At 30.9% G+C, this 20792-nt stretch overlaps 1 protein-coding gene across 1 annotated transcript; it reads left to right on the top strand.

Moving 5' to 3' along the window:
* Window positions 1-1865: 1865 nt before the first annotated feature.
* LOC112743505 (uncharacterized) lies at window positions 1866-4906 on the top strand. Its single transcript, XM_025792726.3, has 7 exons — window positions 1866-2424; window positions 2954-3139; window positions 3238-3384; window positions 3562-3663; window positions 3777-3847; window positions 3935-4002; window positions 4420-4906. Exons 1-7 carry the CDS (start codon window positions 2215-2217, stop codon window positions 4656-4658), a joined length of 1023 nt encoding a protein of 340 aa, XP_025648511.1. The 5' UTR covers window positions 1866-2214; the 3' UTR covers window positions 4659-4906.
* Window positions 4907-20792: the final 15886 nt, after the last annotated feature.

Consider the following 20792-nt stretch of genomic DNA (forward strand, 5'->3'; position numbering starts at 1 on the left):
TTTATGTACAACTTTTATTTTAATTAGTTATTTTATATAAATTAAAATTAAAGTTATGATGGAAATATAATGAAAGGTCATATAATTTTATTTAGGTAATTGATATTTCGAGTTTAACCGTATTTTATAAAATGTGATTAGTATGTTTACTTCATAATTTAAATTAGAAATAATTATTTGAGCTCATTAATAGATTAATAGATAAAATCTTATACGTTTTGAAAGTAATTTTTATAATATTATATTTGAATCTTAAATTATTATTCTATCTCAAATATTTTATAAAATTATTATATTACTCGTATATATTTTATCCTAGTCCTAAAAATTCCTAATTTTAACTCTAATATCACAAATCCCTAATTTGTATACTAAATCCCTAAATCTACAATTAGAAAGGGAAAGAAAGGGAACGGGGAGCTCGAGGGGAAAACAGAAGGGAAGAAAGAAGAAAACGGAGAACAGAGGGAGAGGGAGAGGGAGAGGGTGACGGAACAGAGGAAGAAGAGAGGAAGGAGGATCGCCGCGCCGTACTGCTCCCTGTGCCGGTTGCTGTCGCTGTCGCCAGAGCCAGAGGAGAGAGAGAGAGAGAATGCTCGCGAGGGAGAGGACAAACGCGAGAAGAAGGAGAGCTCGTGCGCAAAGGACAGCGCCGCCACTCCGTTGCCACGCAGCTATTGCTGCCACCCCGTCACCATCGTTGTCGCGGCTAGAAGCATAAAGTTCAAACAGAGGGGGAGAAACCGCGAGCGAAGGGTAACGCTGGGCCTCTGTCGCTACTGCTATCAGCAAGCATCGCTGTCGTTGCCGCCGAAGGCCAACGCCCTATCGTCATTGTCGATTCGGCCTGGAGCCACCACCCACTTGTCACAGCGAGTTAGTTACTCTGCCACCGCTAAATTTGCCGTGTTGAGACTGAAACTACCACTTTGACTCTGGTTTGACCTTTTTCTTAAATACGGCCCATTTACACGTTTTATTATCACTGCCATGCTTGTTCTGAGTTGATTCTGGTATATGTCTTGTCTTGAAATCTCCAGGGCTGTAATTGCTCTTAATTCCCATCCAATTTGAATTCTCTGTTCTGCTGTAACTATCATTATCGTCATGGAATTGTCGCCGTTGCGGGCATGATTAGAGATTTTGCCACTGTTGCTAATCTGGATTTGCGTGGGATTTTAATTGCTTTCATAGAGTCCCCTCGCTATTGTCCCTTGAGATTTTGTTGCACAGAGGGTTAGGTATGATATATTGTATTCAAGCTTCTTTTGATTTCTTTTGTATAACACCTATTATTAATAGTATTTATGTGATTGTTATTTGTTGGAAATCTTTGAAACATGATTTTAATGAATAAAAACAAAATTTTCCGGTATTTTCTTAAAACAGAAACGCGAAATCGCTACAAAGGCTCAGTAATTAAGTAGTTAATATTAGAAAAGATTACGTAATGTTCTTTCTAGTAGAAATACCCTGACCTAAGAAGAATTTCATAATTTTTTCTGAATTTTTAACTCCTTTTTGTTTAATTTAACTAAGGTCTAATTTAGATAAATAGTTTTATTAAACTCTTTAAAAAAATAATTTAAACAATAAATAATCATGTTAAAAGTAGTTTATAAATAAGTTATTTTGTGTTTGAGGTTTTAATGCTAAAAATGTTTATTATAAAAAAATATAATAAAAAATAATAGTATTATGAGAGAAGTTATTTTTTTTTAACTTCTCTATAAACTCTTAAATAATTTTTTAAAAAATTACAATTTAATTTTAAAAATTATATCAGATATTAATACAACTATTTTTTATAAGTCAAAAGTTCAAAAAAATTATTTTTATAACTTCCTAAACGGTACATAAGTAGTAGATTTATTCCGAATCGAGATATTTTTGCTGACTTCGGTCTTCGGCGCTAATTGCAGCTGTATACTACAAAACCTCTTCTAAACCCTAATCTCCAGTTGTTTCTTTCTGCTTTCAAGTTCAACAATTGTGGTACAGCTACACAGCTAGTCGGTTGTTCACTCTTAAAAGTTAAATCTTAACTCTTAAGCCCTGTTCCCCATTTTCCTAAAACCCTCGTTCTTCACTCACTCTACTTGTAAAACTATTAAACAGAATGTAACGAGTATCACTAACCTCATCATCTCCCGTCGAGGTTTCTTTTTTCTTTTGTTATTCCCCCCTCTTTTATTTTGGGGGGTAGTTTGGGGAATGCAAGCGCAGGCGCGAATGACGGTTGAAGGTGCGCAGAGGGTGGTGAACGATGGTGATCGTGGCGGGAGGAAGGTGTTGCAGCATCAGCAGCAAAGTCAGCAACCGCCGCAGATGGGAACTGTGTCTCAGCTTCTTGCCGGTGGCATAGCAGGCGCCTTTGGAAAGACCTGCACTGCTCCACTTTCACGCCTCACTATTCTTTTTCAGGTTTTTTTATTATTTATATTTTTTTTTGTGGTTTTCTCTTGGGATTTCCATAGAACAGATCCTCAACCACAGATATTTAGATATTTAATCATGATTTTTACACTGATAATAAAAAACTAATAATAATTTGAATTAGTGTTAGTCCAATAGTCATATGAAGGGTAGTTTAGCAGGCACACCAAGGAAAATTATAGCTGAAACTATTATAAAATTATATGGTTACCCACATAATAACAATTGAATCTTATTGTTTGATCTGTGTAGCCCATTCTATCTAGTGGGAAAGGAGATGGCTGTAATTATTGTTGTTGGTAATTATCATATTCAAATTCTACTAAAAAATTGTAAGTTTATAACTAATAATCTTTTCACTGTAATATCATTTTTTTTTAATAATGAAACGAATCATGATAGCCATGATAGCCAATAAAAATTTATTTTCTTTGCCCATCTCTCGTCATGCTACTTAAATTGCTCTGCTATCAACTAGTGTTTAACTAATTATGTCAATATGCCATAAATTTATTAGGTGCAAGGTATGCAATTTGATGTGGCAGCAGCAGCAGCGTTGAGCAAGCCTAGCATATGGTGTGAGGCCTCACGCATTGTCACTGAAGAAGGATTTAGAGCATTTTGGAAAGGCAATTTGGTGACAGTAGCCCATCGACTTCCTTATACCGCAGTCAACTTCTATGCCTATGAACGCTACAAGAGTGTAACGTCTCATCTGATGCTCTTTACAAAATGTATATGTTATGTAGAAGCTACCGCATATATATATTCCTTAAATCTGATCAATTTCATATATTGCAGATAATACATTCAATTTTGGGGGAGAAACTCGGAGGAAATACAAGTACAGACCCCTTTGTGCACTTCATAGGTGGTGGTTTGTCTGGCATAACAGCTGCTACTGCCACATATCCGTTGGATCTAGTGAGAACCCGACTTGCCGCACAGGTAATGGACTTAAATGAATTGAAAATTCTTGGAGATTATTTTCAAGCCCTTGGTTATTTGCATTAATGAATTGTATAATTTGATAGCTATTTATTGTTTGATTGAATTTGGTCTGATTTATCATTACTTTCTATTTGTGGCCAAGAATTGAGAATATTTTATTATGTTTCTTTGCAGAGAAGTGCCATTTACTACAATGGCATCTCCCATGCCTTTAATACAATATGCAGGGAAGAAGGCTTCTTGGGTCTTTACAAGGGACTTGGAGCAACATTATTGGTAGGCTTATGATGCATCTTTAATTCTTAATGAGTTATTTTGCATTTTGTGTTTATTCTGTTATTATATTTTAATTTTACAGCTGACATAACTAATTATTTTGTGTGATACAGGGTGTTGGGCCGAGTATAGCGATAAGTTTTTCTGTTTATGAAGGCTTACGTTCATTTTGGAAGTCGCAAAGGTGAATAGCCTTGTGTTGAAGCTTATATTGTCATGCTTGGAGGATATACTTTTATGAATATTATTTTCTCATTTCCTTATGAATTAGGCCTGATGATTCAACAATCATGATCAGCCTTGCTTGTGGCAGTCTTTCAGGCATTGCGTCATCAACAGGTGGGTTCTTGATGATAATGCTGTCTTTAATTGGTTCATCTAATTTCTCAAGTTTGTTTAGATAAAAGATTTTGTATCCTCTTCTGCTAAAGGCCTGCACTGTATGTTGAACAACTTTTATAATTAATAATGTGCTTCATTAGATGTTTTGCTCTATACCACTAATGCTTGTGATTGGTGCAAAAATCTAGTGCCTACTACCTAAGGGGAAAACTTCTAATGGGAGACACATTATGCATTGGTGACTTTAAAATGACTTATTTATTTAAATGCTCTAATAACTAATTTTCATTCATAACATGTATATATTTGTCAGTTTTTCTGAATATTATTTTCCCGAGGGAGAAATTTTGGTTAGATAGTAATGTTCACATCTGACGTAACCTTGTGAGTTTGATTGGCTCTTATAACGTGCAGCAACATTTCCTTTGGATCTAGTAAGGCGCCGGATGCAGTTAGAGGGGCTTGGGGGTCGAGCTCGCATCTATAATACCAGTCTGTTGGGAACATTTGGACACATAATTCAGAATGAAGGGGTACGAGGTTTGTATAGAGGCATTTTGCCTGAGTACTACAAGGTTGTTCCCGGCGTGGGCATTGTCTTTATGACTTATGAGACATTAAAGATCCTTATATCAAGCATTCAGAGTTATTAAACTATTTTCCATCATATGCTGACCACCTCCATTTAATCCTTTTAGGAAATTTTGTCATGGTGAGTTTTGTTGGCTTTGACATGGAATCATATTCATCTGTGAATACGTAGGTATAGTCGAGAATGAGTGATGTCAATTGTACCTAATTCGGAATTTAGGTTGCAGTGCTTTTGTAGTAGTTTATGATCAAAGCAATGATGCAGTGTAAAACCTTGATTTATATCAGTGTTAACAAATTATTAGGGGAATCTTTCATCTGAACAATCTTTTAAAGGATTACTTCAGAAGCAAAGGTGAGAAACTTTTCTATGTTTAGATGTAATTCTTAAAATACCTTTTTTTTCCTTTTTTTTCATTTAAAATCAAAATTAGAATTTAGTTGTTTGGATGTGATAACTGAAATAGCATATACATTCCTTATAGATGAGTTGTCATCTAAGATGGAGTTCTATTTATTTGTTGGCTTTGAGAAAATGGTATAGTATTTTGTCACTATATGCAATACAAGGGGTAATTGATCTTCATGTTTGGTTGAATACATTTGCTAAAATTTACATTCAATGCCCTGATTGATCTAATTAATAGTGAGGTTTTAATTTAAATTATGTAAGACATATATCAATGGTGTGGCTGACTTATACTTTTGAGTTTGTTTTAATTTATACCAGACTTATAAAATGTAGTATTTGTCATGTAATATTGTTATATTTTAGAGTTATTTATCTTGTCTTAAACATAAAGGTCTCACATTATATTGTGAGATACTCATTCTTTCTTGTCTTTTTAGTAACACTTTTTTTGAAGACAGGATGATTACTACCTCAAGTGATAATGATGATAGCTCTGCAATGGTTGAAGGTAATAATAAACTTGATCTTACATGGACTTTTGTTGCTGCATTAGTGGCAAGTTATCAAGTTGTTTGGCTGAAGCAGTGGTATTAAGTTACGAGTTGAGCGAGGGAAATAGGAATAGGTTTTAAGCAATTACAATATACAATACATGTTTTTTCAACAATTGGTATGATATGATAGGTCATAGACTCAATACAAACATGATACATGTCAGGGGACAATGGTGTCGTTTGATTCATGTAGCTGACCTCACCTACTAGGAATAAAGCTTTGTAGTTGTTAATAGGTCATAGTTCAACATATAAAGATGATGACTAATGGTTTCAACATTTTGATGATACCATTCATAGGTAATTCCATCGAGTTTTAACAATTATATATACACAAATTAGGAAACTACATAATTAGGCATAATTATTCAATTTATTTTGGTGCATAAAAAGATGCATAAGTATTAACATTATAAATCAAGAACAAAGTGATAACTAACCATATAAGAACTGTGGTTGTGTCTGTGACTAAGAGTTTACATATGAAAGTTTGCATTATAGGTGGATCCTTCCTAAGAGCCACATGCAAACAATAAGCACATATATTATACCAACACTAATCAAGGCATTATTGCTCATATAACCTTTCTTATTAAGGTAATATCTTACTTATTTGGTGGTTGGATAGCAAAAGTGGCATCTAATACATTCATGTAGTCCTTAAAAATTAAGGTCAATATTAATCATAATCTTAGATATAGTTAGTGACACCCAAATCTATTAGATGAAGAGGTCTAATGATTTGATTTCATAGTAATCACCAGAATGTTGACATTGCTGTTCAGCAGTTTTATATGTTGCTTCATGACCTATTATGTATATGAATGAATATAACTATACTTTCATGGCTTAGGATTCAAAGCCTTCTCAATAAAAGGGCTATTAGTAACCTTTCTAAAGTTAAATACAAAATGTATCCCGTACATATTTTTAATACAAAAAAAGTATCCTTCATTTATACTATTTTTTTGGTTTCTAACTTCGGTTGAATTATTATTTTTTAACTAATTTCATATACAAAATATGCTTTCTACACACATACTGGACCAACAACCAACCTCTCTCTCTCTCTCTCTCTCTCTCTCTCTCTCTCTCTCTCTCTCTCTCTCTCATATCCAAGGTAGTATTATGTTGCTTTGGCAACTTCATCCCATGGCGCATCTATTATGCCTTCTTTCGAAAAGGCTTCACAAAATAATATCCTTAACTTAAACAATCAACACAAAAAGGGAAAAAAAGAAAAAAAAAAAAAACAAAGCATTACCAAGTATATAACAATAGACCCCTGCTCCTATTCTAGATTCAAGCAACAAGAAACACAATCTTCCTCACACTCGACCAAGACATGCCTTTGTGTGTGTGGGGTGTGTGTGGGTATATATTTCAGTATTGGTTTTCTTCTATGCTATCCTTCTCCATGTGATTGTTTCGAAGAGGCTAGTTTCCTATTTTTGGTCACAGAAGGGACAAACAAGAACCATACTTCCCCACTTTGAAGAACATTATAATAAATTGATATTGGAAAATAATTCTGAGTGCAACCGAGTAGTGTAAGCTTTGAGAATGGAAGAGTAATGGAGTATGGAAGAAAACCAGAGAAAGGGCTTAAAACAAAAAAAAAAAGGCAAAATCAAAGGAGGTACCTTTTGAATATTAAAAAAATATACAACCAAGTTAGGTTGGTCTAGTGGTTGGTTCACTAGTCGGTTTAAACTAGTATCGGAGATTCGAATCCTGCTTTGTGTATGCAGCAACCTATTAGCCAGCGATAAACCCTTAAATTGAGTTCAGTACTGTGACGGATTAGTTCTTTTGGAGAGACCACGGGCAGTTTTCCTTTGGAGAGGGCTACCAAATCCAAATCGTACTTTCATTTACTCCAATAAACTTTATGATCTCCAATCTCTCACATATTCAGAATTGTTCAAAAAACTATCTAATTTTAGTATATGATAATTTGTCACTAGAGTAGAAAAGCAGCAGCGGTTATCCAAACTTCTTACAAGCTTAAGTTTATTGTTGTTTTCAGTTCCAAATTTTCATTTCAAGGCTATCATCACAATCTTTGACGAATCAATCATTTGCATCAAAGATAAATGTTATTAGTGTTGATAGAAATACAAGAAACGAATCATAAATGTGTTATTGTATCTTGTATAATTCCTTGACACAAGGAGATTAGTTATATACAAATTTTCAACAATAATCTTAACAACTCTATTAACTACTCCACTACTTATCAACTAATATTAACTCTACTAACCTAAACCTAATTCACTAATCATATTTTAATATCTCCCCTTTTTTCCAAACTCAAGTAGAAGCTAAAGAGATTATCTTGAGTTTGCACATTAGATTTCAAAAACAAGTAGGATGATGAACCTTGGTAAAGATATCAGCAGTCTGATCTATAGCCTAACAGCGATTAGATGAATAGCATCAATGAGAAGTCGTTGTCGTACAAAATGACTATCATTCTCAATGTGTTTGGTTAGCTCATGAAAGACATCATTAAGTGCAATGTGAATATCATTGATGTTATCACAATAGAGATCAGTAGGAAAAGGTTGAGTAGTCCCTAAATCTTTAAGAAGCTAATGAATTGTAACAACTTCAGCATAAGTGTCAGCTAGAGCATGATATTTTGCTTTGATGCTTGATCGAGCTGTAAAAGTTTGTTTCTTGGCATGCCAGGCGATAAGAGAATCACCAAGAAACAGACAATAACCAGTAGTAGAATGCCGATCAGTAGGGTCACCAGTCCAATAAGAATTAAAATATGCTTGAAGGATTAAAGAAGACTGGCGAAAAAAACAAGAAGACGTAGAAGTGGATTTCACCCTAATACTACGAGTAAATGGAGGAGGAAGTACCACAAGAATAGGATCATCGTTCGGGCTTAGATCATTCGGAATAGTAGAAGAGACAGAAATAGGAGGTTCAAGAGGTGATCTTTTCACAACTCCTGCATTATCATCACTAAGGAAAAGATCAATAGAAGGATGAGTAAATAAAGGTGAACGGATAGGAGGAATGGACTGAAAGGAAGAGAAACTCAAAAACATGTGATGTTCTCAACATACAAACATGACAGGATTCATCGATAGATAGGATCTCAACAACAATAATCTTTATGTTCAATGCCATAACCAAGGAAACAACATAGGCAAGCCCAACGTCCAAGTTTATTATGTTTATGGGGTTGAAGGAGAACAAAACAAAAACTCTAAGCAAACTATAGTCTAGTAAAGTATTATAGAGACGCTCAAAAGAAGCAATGTTACCTAGAACAGAGGAAGAAAAACTATTGATAACATGGACAGCAGTGAGAACAACTTCGCTCCAAACACGTTCAAGACAACAAAAGGAAAGAAGCATTGCTCAAATAGAGTAAAGAGTGTGACGATGTTTGCATTCAGCTCTACCATTTTGTTGAGATATTCCAGGGCAAGAAAATTCAGACAAGGTGCCCTGTTCAGTAAGGAAGTTAAAAAGTTTGGAGTTACGGTACTCTATTGTATTGTCACATCGAAAAAATTTAATGGCTTTGAAAAATTATGTTTTAATCATAGTAGCAAAATTGATATAAATCTGAAGCAATTCATGTTTATTAGACATTAAATAAACCTAAGTAAAACATGAATAATCATCGACAAATATAACAAAATATCGGGCTCTCCCCATAGAAGCTGTGGGAGTAGGTTTCCAAACATCAGAGTGTATAAGATCAAAAGAAGAATAAACAATAGATGAATTAGTATGAAAAGATAAAGCTAATTATTTTGCAGCTTGACAAGAAATACAATTAAAAGATTTATTATTGACCGACCCTAATACTCCCTTAGACACGAGAGAACACAATTTTCCTAATGAACTGTGAGCAAGACGATGATGCCATAAGTGAAGTGTGGATGGTGGAAAAACAACATAGAGATTTGTGCTAGAGGGAACATGTAGATTCCTAAATTCAAATAATCTTCCGACCTTACATCCAATCTCGATGATTTGTTTGTCTGAAGATCCTACACACGACAAACATAAATAGAAAAATTGACATCCAAATCAAATTCAACTAATTGACCCACAGAAATAAAATTGAAATTTAATGTAGGAATGAAATGGGTATTATGTAGGTGAAGGTCAGACTGAGACACAGATCCTTTGTGATTCACATACATAAGGGATCCATGAGCAGTGTGAATGTATGGTGCGGTGGTAGTGGTAGACAAAGAGGAAAAATGATGCGTTCGCATCTTTAGTAGTTTTTCTTATTTTAATTTCTTGTTTTCTTAGATTTAATCATAGTTTCTTCTTATAATCTCATTACTTTTTAGTATCATTTGTTACTAAATATGTTCAAAATGTTTTTAAGAAAATACATGATTAAAGAGATAAAAATCAAGTAGCAAAGAGAGGATAATCAAAGGGCAAGCATTGCATGCAAATCCAGAGTCAATCAAGCATACATTCACTGTCCTCTTTCTAGCATTCAACATTCAAGCATTCTAGATTTCAGCACTCATTAATCCAGGTTTCATTGATCTAATTAGTTATTTAACTCGATATTTGCGTGCTCAATCCTTTAATCCTCGTGGAAACAATATCCATTCACCATGGTATTACTTGAATAATCTGGTGTACTTGCCGGTATCCGTGAGCTTCAATTTTCGCTCATCAAGAAAACATGACACATAGGTGACATGTGAACAACCAGAACCAATGTACCATTTAGAGTTACCTAGAGGAGTGGATAGAATAGCAGAATTATTACCAGAGAATGAGAGAATTTGTGTAAGAAAAGACTCAATAGCAAATGGAGAACAGAAGATAGACTACCAGAAGTAGATGAGTTAGGTACATCAACTTCAGTAGTTGCGGTAACATGCATGGACTTGGAAGTGTTGGAGCGAGAATACACCTATTCTGATCTAGATGAGTTGGACAAGAAAGACAAGTAGTTATCAAGTGACACAATCGTTTTTAATAGTGACAATACGTAATGGAATAGTTTGAGGCAATATGACCTTTCTGCTTGTATTTACGACATTCAATGAAGGGACAATCTGGTAGAAGGTGACCAGAACGACTACAATTTCGATAAAATTTGCCTTTTTGTTGGCAACTGCAAAGATAACATCAGTTTTGGATTGAGTTAGTCCTTGACATTTTTTTCAGACAGAAGACATGGGAGAGTGTCTTCAAGGTTAGACGAGGGATTTTTATGAAGAAGAGAAGCTCTGACTAGCTCACAATCATCTATAAGTGCCATGAGAAATTGAATTAGACGTGTCTGATTACGATAATCCTCAAAAACTTTAGCATTAGTAGAATCTTTAAGAACAGGTTCACAAGAGGTTAATCGATTCCAAATGCATTCAATCAGTGCTAGAAAATCATAAATAGCCTGATCATGTTCTTGCTTAAGGTTGTGAAGTTCCTTAAGTAATTGATATTGATGTGAAAGATAAAAAATTGTGTAGTATTTTGCTAAATGATCCCGTACCTCTAACATTTTCGAAACACCCAAATTGAATATGAATGCCTGGTGTAGTTGTGTTACAAAACCAAGAAATAATTTGGTGATTCTTACTATCTAGTCTTCTAATTTCTCAGCAAAGGCTTTGTTAGCATCAATAGATTTAGAGGGAGCTTCTTTGGATTTTTCAGTCGTTTCTTTGGATTTGTCAGTCTCAATTTTAGTTGGACACACAATATCACTAGTCACATAATACCATAATTTACGGCATTTTAATTAGAAATCCTCTCATGGCTTCAACCCAATGGTTATATTTAGAGCCACTAAGATTGACAGAAATTGGCAGAAGATATCTGGTTTCTCTATGAGAATGATTAAATATCCCTCAAAACAAGTGAAAATAGTAAGATTGGAGTAGAAATCACAAAAACGGAGGAAAAATTTAAAAAAAGAACATAAAAAAACCTTAGGAGTGATCTACACGAAGATGCCACATTAGTAGCCAGGTAGATCTACCACGTTAGCAGCAAGGGGACACGTGAAAAATTCTGATTAGGGAGAGAACCACGTCAGCGCGTTGACTCAGCCTTGTGCTGACATCAGCATGTCAGGATGAAAATGGATGCGGGTCAGGTCAACCAACGGGTACATGACGTGAGTTTGGGCTTACAATGCAAGTGATTTTGCGACATGTGGCGAAAATTTGAACCGTGGTGATGCAGCACTTAATCAAACGGTCAAGATTCAATCTGGAAAATGATGGAAGAGAGACTAGGACAATGACTTCGAGAGGCGCGTGACAGCGTGCAACAACTTTGATGGAGACGATCTTGGGTTCGTTGGACTTGGGACAGAGAGATGAACATGATGGTGCGGTTAGAGTTACTCAAAGGCATTATGGTGCACGAAATTAGAACTCGCACAACTTAACCGACAAGTGCACCGAGTCATCCAAGTAATACCTCAGGTGAGTGAGGGTCGATCCCACGAGGATTGTCGGACTGAGCAAGAAATAGTCGTCCTGTTGGACTTAGTCAGGCAAACAGTAAAAGATAGTTGTTGTAAACGCATAAAGAATTAACAAGAAAGTAAAGAAAAGCAAGTAAAGGGTTTGGTGTAAAACAATGGTGAGAAAACAATTAAGGTTTCGGAGATGTTTACTTTTTCCGGATTAAAACGTCTTACCAACTATTTTAACAATGAATGATTCATTCTATGGCAAGCCATAAGTGATTAAACCCTAAATCTTAGTGATTTAATCTCCTCTAATCCTCATCAAACGCCACTCTCGTGGTCACTCAATTTGGATTAGAGGGTTAAGTTCAGAAAACTAGTTTAGCACCACAAAAATCCTAATCATCCAAAGCTAACAGGATTTTATGTCACATATCCCAATTAGTTCATGTAATTAGCAATTTAGGAGGAGTATTTTCAAGCTGTAGTTCAAGTGAGATAACTCTCTCGAAAATCACAAGAACTCATGTAGAAAAGGGTCATACTCTCATTCCACCTAGTTCATAAGATTAAGAACGAAAACAACACCTTAGAATTGAATCAAACATTAATTAAAATAGAAGAATAATAGTTCTAATGCATAGAAATAAATAGAGCTCCTAACCTTAACCAGGAGGTTTAGTTGCTCATAACTTACAGAGAAAACAGGATTCTGAAAAGTGCGAAAGGAAGAAGATAATGTTCGAACCCTTTACTAGGGTTAATCCTTTCCTTTAAATACTAACCTAATAATAATGGCTAGACCTAAAAGATATTATTTTTATATAAAATTACAAAAAGAAAATAAAATAAAACTAAGTGTTAAATCCATTTGGAGGCCCAAAGATGTGTGAAACGGGCTGCTGCTGGCGTTAAACTTTAGGAATGGGCGTTGAACGCCAAGGGAAGAAGTGTGCGTCTCTGGCTTGTGCCCCCTGCTGGCGTTAAATGCTAGGTGGGCGTTCAGCGCCCAGGGGGTGCTGCCAGCATTTTCCTTTCTCGCTTCAGACTTTTCCAAACTGCTCCGAATTTCACCTAAAATCATAAAAACACAAGAAAAACTCAAAGTAGCATCCAAATGTGATTTTTGCACTAAAATCAAGTAAAAGTAAATAAAATCTAACTCAACCATACAAAAATAACTAGAAAAAAGGTATAAGATACTCATGTATCACATTACAAAAAGATAACAAAAATGGAGTGACAAAAAATTGTTGTGAGAATGATGAAGAAGGTGCAGTAACTTCAGTGGCAGAGATTCCAGCAACACGTGACAATGCATGCGTCATCAGATTCAGACAGTGTTTCGTTAGTTCAACTCAGAACGACATAGAGAAGCTTCTGTGATGGTTGGTGATCAACGGGAAGATGACCCAAAAAATAGAAAATTAAGCCGAAGAGTATTGGTTTTTCAACAGAAAAAAATTAATCTATGTTCTAGATACCATGATATAAATACAAAAAGGAATCAGAAACGTATTATTATATCTTGTATAATTTATTGATACAAAGAGATTATTTATACAAAAGTTTTCAATAATAATCTTAACAATCTATCTATCTATTTATAATATATAAAAGTTGATATCAACTTTATTCACAATGAATTTAAGCCATCTTTTCTTTGCTAATGATGCCACATCAGCAATTTTAATGATTTGGCAAAAGATGAAAATCAACCAATCACCATTTAGTAAAATGTTTTAAAAAAATTAAAACAAAAGACTCTTATCTATTATTATTCAATTAAAACATGAAGTGCTAATTAAATGCAATAAACATACATTAAAAGTATCATAATAATAATAATAATAATTATAAAAAATTTCAGTTACAAATATTTAAATTCTACAACATATTCAAATTCTATAATTTATATATATTAACACTCCTACTACTCTTTATTTCTTAATCTCTCATACCAATTGTCAAAAATTTCTTAAATTTAAGATATTTTTATATATTTTTTATTCTCATTCATTCATTTTTTAAAATTATTTACAAATAAAAAAAATGCATGAAAAGACAAAGGGTAACAATTAATGCAAATCGAAAAATAAAAAAAAATGAAGATGTAATTTTGTATAATTCTAATATAAATAACTTATGTATTTTTTAAAATAAATAAATTTAAAATCTTAAAATAATATGTTTTGTAAAATATTTTTAATATAATATTTATTAAAATACACTATATAGTATAAATAATTTACTTTTTCACATATTGCGCGGGTCTCATTCTAGTACTACTAATTACTCCACTACTTATCAATTGATATTAACAACTTCTTAACAACTCTACTGTAACCTAAACTTAATTTACTAATCATATTCTAATAAGTATCTCATTGTAAATGTAAGTAGAAAATTTCGGGTAAAAGATAACTGAAGTTCTAAAAGATAAATAGTACACTTGGGATTCCATTTAATATAATTAAAAAATTAAAAAGAAATTTAGCCAACAAGTGTCCTAAGTAGATAAGAATAGTAAATTTCGAAACTTTTAATGCATTCAATGTATTGTGTATTGAAAGTATCATAATAAACTTAAGTTATTAATATTTATTTATTTATGTTTTTAGGTTCAACTATCATGTATCTTAAGAAATATATATATATATATATATATATATATATATATATATATATATATATTAAATTAACGTTATTACTAATAGTTTTCAAAAAATAAAAGCTATTAGTAGTAGAAATTTTTTAAATTTTTATTTTAATAAATGCATAACAAAATTGATTGGAAACCAAAATTTCGCATTGCTTCTTTAAGAGCCAAACTAGATTGAAATTTTTAGCACATTATCATCGAAAATACAAGTCAAAAGGAGATTATAAATACTAGATTTAAGTTCAATTTGAGTGAATAGTTTAATTAATTTTTTTAAAAAAAATAATTGAAATAATAAATATTTATATTAAAAATAATTTATATATAAATTATTTTGTATTTGATTTTTTAGTTCTAAAAATGCTTATTTTAAGAGAAGAATGATAAAAAATTTTTATTATGAAAGAAATCATTTTTTTAACTTTTCCATAAGTAGTAAAATAGTTTTTTAAGAAGCTGTAATTTAAAAAACTGTACCAGACATTAATACTATACATTTTCATAAGTTAAAAGTTAAAAAAAAAAAATTATGAATCTATCCAAAAAAGCCCTTAAAAACATTGGCTGCTATAGGAAACATGTTTGAATTCTATAAAAGGAAAATGGATTCTCAATTTATTTTAACAAGAGTCCTGTTAGGGAATCAACGAGGTATTTGTACATTGTGTACAATGGGCTGCTTATTTAGCCCAATATGAATTAAAAATGAAAATTACCCACGAAATAATAAATTTAAAAATTCTTATTTAGTTATTTCACATCAAATTTTAAATTTCAAATTCTCCAATTTCAAATTTCAAATTTTTAAAAAATTCAATTAGTTATTTCAAAAAAATAACCATTTGAAATCCTGCAATACTCTCTTCTTTTTCAATCGGCAGCCTACCCACCTTCATCAATAATCATTCCATTTCACCGTCGCTACTTGGGTTGCCACGTGCCACTCACCCTTAATAAAAATAACCATCCACTTAAGGATAAAAATAATCATCCGCATATCTAATGAATTGAACATCTAACATATTTTAATTATATATAACTAAACTCAATTCAATCAAAATAATCATCTACATAAAAATAAAATAACCATCCGCATACCTACTAAAATGACCATCCTAAATTGACCATTAAAATAGAAGAAGAAGATGAATAAACAGAAGAAACTATTATTGTGGTGAAACATAATTTTGAAGGACTAGTCATGACAAAAGCGGCACTGTTGTGAAGCATAGGGCTCAAATCATGAAAGAAGTTAACCATGCTTGGATTCGAAGAATAAGAAGAGTATGGTGGTATCATCGGTGAGAAGAGACTTGAAGGAATGAGAGAAAGCGAAGACGAATCGGAGGAGGTGAGGACGGTGTCAAGAAGAAGGCACACACCGGCTGCGACGGAGGCGCTGGACGTCCGGGTTGCTGCGGTGCCGTTAGTTCGACCCACACAATATGCACGTCCTCCCTTGGCGGTGGCCTGTGTGGCAACGGCGCTAGTCGGAACAGTGTCGGTGGATTTCCGATGGTGGCTGGTGACTGTGGCGTTAGTGTACCGGCGAGACTCGATGAGAAAGGCATAGAACGCTGACAAATCGTATTGAGAGAGAGAGTTGAGAGAAGGAAGTAGTTTATTTGTTTCCAAAACCGACGGTAATCATAATATTTGATTTAAATTTCAAATTGGAAACTATTCAAAATTAATTAGTTGTCTATAATTTAGTTTTAATTTTAAATTAACTCCATTGTACACATTGTATAAAACATACATTGTCTCCTCATATTTTTTTTTTTAACAATTGAGGGAATAAAGTGTGATCTTTTATCATTAATTTTATAAGTGGAATTAAAAAAAAAAACATGAGAGAATAAAAAATTAGAGATCATACTTTATTCTCTAAATTTTTTTTAACAATTAAGAGGATCTATTCCCCTATAAAAGAGGAATGATGCTAAAAGGTCTAATATTTTTGTTAAGATCAACCTACTTATATCTCAAAATCTACTAATCCCAATTTTAAGAAAACTGGAGGTTGTGTGAAGAAAGCAACATTGAATGAAGAGGGGCTAAACCAAGGGTTACTTCCTACTACATTCTAGTGGGAGTTGAAAGAGAAGTTGTCTTTCTTGGTGATTCCAAAACTGCACCGTCGATATAGCAGTCGGCAGTGATCTAATGCGATTGTGAAATATGGTGGTGGTTATGGGGTTCCAAACCGATTACTAGAGTGGTGAAAGTTGACAGTGGTTACAATTTTTTATCCGATAACTGGCTGTTTATGGATGCTTTAACTCTAATCTCTCTCATTACATAAGATACGCATCGTGCAATTGCATTTGGATGGATTTAAAATTTTGCATCATCAGTAATCCAAATGTCATTACTGCTGCTGCATGTAACATTAAATTGGAAAGAAAAACGAGTTCTATCATCAACTGGGTAGTTTGTAACAATTTTCGTGTGTGGGCTACATTAGACGGAATCTAAGGCATTCATATCTTTGAGCAAATCATTATTATGCGTGACATGACATATACATATATAACATCTTTCCTTATGCAATGGGTTCATTTCACCTATCACACCAGAATTTTGGACCACATATTCCACCGAAAAAAGCTATACGGAATCAAAATTCAAATCGAAGATAGCATGTTTTACGTCATTATTATTATGCATGCTTTCCATCTCTGGAATTATATTTATATATATCAAGTGTAATTATGTCTTTTTTTCTTTTAGTGTGCACAAGAAAATTAATTTGTTGTGGTCGAGTGTCAATTTAAAGGGTTTTAATTTTGTCTTATACATGTAACCATTTATTACTTATTTATAGACTTTTAAATAAAAATTAGGTTTAGGACAAATTAATTTTTAATTTATTAGGTTAAAAAATACAATATAAAAAAACATGAATAAAAACTTTTTAAAAAGATTAAAACTGTTAAACAAATTCATTACAGTACGATTTATCTACTCAAAGTACCATAGGCTTCTTCTTTACAAATTGAGATAATGGGCTCGTTTATTTAACTTTTTCGGGAAATTATTTTTTAAAAGAATTATTTTATTTTTTTAGTAATCTTTTTGTGCTTCTAAGAAGAAAAATAGTTTTTTTTTTTATTTTTTTTATTTTAAAGAAACATGTAGTAACTTCTACGAGAAGCAGAAGTAATTGAAGAGGGAGAATATTAACATTTTTTAGCATCTATCTACTTATATATCTATTCTATTATATAAAAATCAGACTTTTGCATTTAATAACAGAACTGATGCGACATGCTCTTAAGGTGTTTTCAGTTTTTTTTTTTTTTTTTACCAAAGATAGAAGACTCGAACCCGCAACCTCTTAATTGAGTATGGGGAGACTATGCCATTTGAGCTATTACTCATTAGCAGGTGTTTTCAGGTTTATTTCATTTAATTCGTTAAAGCAAATCAATTATAATTAATTAATTATATCAATTAATTAATTTGATTAGACATTCAAATTTCACCATTTATTATAATTAATTATTTAATTTGATTGGAGTAAATATCGAATAATTTAATAAATAAATAATAAATATGATACCGAAACATATGAATTAATTTAATTAGTTTATTTTTCTCAATACCCTCTATTTATACAAAATCAAATGTTTTTTATTCATTCGCTTTCTTTTCTCTCTCTCTCCCTCCCTTCCTCCCTCCCCTCTCTCCCTCTCGTGTTTAGGAACAATTTCTGTAATTTATTGAATTTTTGTTTCTTTTATCTTTATTTATACATTTTATTTTTTATATTTTTTAAAATTTTTGTATATTTTAATTGCTTATTATTAGGCGCACATTTTTTTTATTTTAGCTTCTGATTAACAAAAAAAATGTGTGATTTTTATGTTGTTTTTAAAAAATCTTACTATAATTTTGTTTTGTAATATTGTATTTTGTCATGTGTACTTCAATATATATATATATATATATATATATAGTCTTTTTTTTGTGATTCACAATTAATATATACATTGTTCGTGTATGTGGTTTATATGTTAATGTTTTTATTGATTCTCTTTATTCTATTTTATTTTCTTGTGTGTCTCTTTGTTGCTCTTTATTTTAGTTATATATATTCATTGATTTTTCTGTATTGATATTTTTTTTATTTGAAATATCGTGACAATTTAGAGTGTATGTTGTGACCCATGTGATATTCGTTAATCTGGTGTATCTTTTTAGATGGTTTATGTTATAATGTGTTTAAAGAGTTGACTTAAAATTATAATATGATATATAAATTTATAATATGATTTATAGTATACTAAAATATTAGGACATTATCATATAAATATTTTTTTTATTTGTCCGTTAGATTTAACTATATAGGATCTTGAAAATTATGCAATTATGTAATTAGTTATTTTTTCATATAATTATTGTATTGATCATTTACATTAGTGAGACTATTTTCAATATTAATATTTATAAATATGCTATTATTTGTATAATTGATTGAATCATCTTATTCGTTTAAATTTAATTCTATTGAATTAATTATTGAACGTGCCATCGCTATTTCTATTTTTAAAGAATTTTTTTAATATTATTTAACAATTCTAATAATAACAATTAAAAAAGTAAGATAGTACAAAATTGCAATGACATAGAATTGAAATACCCGTGATAAAATTATGTTGATAATATACACTTGGGTATTACTAACAACTATGTTAGTAATTACTTAAAATAAATAACAAAATAAGTTATATCGTATTATTTTATTTAAATTATTAATAATTAAAAGAATAAAAGGTTAGTAATTATTTGTAAAATAGATATTAAATTTAATTTTATGGTACTAATTTATTTGAGTTGTTCATAAAATTTATAATTTTCAGATTTATATCTACTCAATTTATATATTTTATTTTATTTTACTTTAACAAAAAATTGAGACGTTCATTTTTAATTATTTATTTAGAAAGTATAGCGAAATGAGTTATATCAATTATAATTAATTATCAATAATTGATATCAATAAATTGATTGTATTAATTTATAAAATGAATAACGTGTAATAAATATTGTGAAATTAATTATAATAAATTAATAATTAATAAATAAAAAACTAAAAAAAAGCTTTTTAATTATAATTTTACTTTCTCTTTATCTCTTCTTTTCACATTTATTTCTTTTAATTTATTGAACTAAATTAATTATATTAATTATTTGTATTAACTAATTAAGTACTTTTTAATGAGTTATTATAACTGTGCCTTTAAACCATAAGTTAAAAATATTATAAAAAATCTTTTATAAAAATTGTTGCAAAATAAATATTTTTAAAATGTGTCCTTAAGACACAAATTAACTAAATTATTTTTCAATTTAATGTGTTTGATTCATTCAATTGTATTAATTATAACTAATCAATTATGTAATTTTATTTGATTAGGATAAATATTTCATCATTTAATACTTTATTTGATTCATTAAATTACATTAATCATAACTTCAAATATTTAATTTAATTAGAGTAAATATCAAATTATTTTAAATTTTGTTTGATTCATTAAACCAAATTAATTATAAATAATTTATTATTTAATATGATCGAGAAAAATATTAAATTATTTAATAAATAATATATAAAGCAATGAAATAAATGAACTCAATTAATTCAAATTATTATCTTATTATTTTATATATCCCTTTTCTCCCTCTCTATTTTGTACTTCAGGTAAAATATTTGTAATTTATAATTTTTATTTTTTTTATCTTAATTTTGCTAATATTTTTCTATGATTTTATTTTATATTAATTTTTTTTATTTATTTTGATTAATAATGCTTAAGGGTATTATTATTTTATTTAAAGATAATTTAAATTTTTTGTAATATTTTTATAAAAGTTGATTAATAGGTTCTTTTTTAAAATATTTTTTTTGAAATTTTTTTAATAAGATCGTATTTTGATTTTTCTTTTTCATCCTTTGTATTAATTAATTATATTAATTTTCTATTGCAATACATTTTTTATCTACTCCACACATTATCTTTTCTATCTTCTTTTACTTTTTTTAATTATTCTTTTTACTTTATTTTTAATTGTTTATTTTACTTTTACTTCTCATATATAGATTTATTATAATTCATCACAGGTTCTTTTTGA

Source organism: Arachis hypogaea, chromosome 14, assembly GCF_003086295.3.
Source record: "Arachis hypogaea cultivar Tifrunner chromosome 14, arahy.Tifrunner.gnm2.J5K5, whole genome shotgun sequence".
NCBI lineage: Eukaryota > Viridiplantae > Streptophyta > Magnoliopsida > Fabales > Fabaceae > Arachis > Arachis hypogaea.

Coding starts and splice junctions, on each gene's coding strand:
- LOC112743505 (XM_025792726.3), top strand. CDS start 2,215: ATGCAAGCGCAGGCGCGAATGACGGTTGAAGGTGCGCAGAGGGTGGTG. Junction 2,425..2,953: donor GCCTCACTATTCTTTTTCAG/GTTTTTTTATTA, acceptor TAAATTTATTAG/GTGCAAGGTATGCAATTTGA. Junction 3,385..3,561: donor GAACCCGACTTGCCGCACAG/GTAATGGACTTA, acceptor GTTTCTTTGCAG/AGAAGTGCCATTTACTACAA.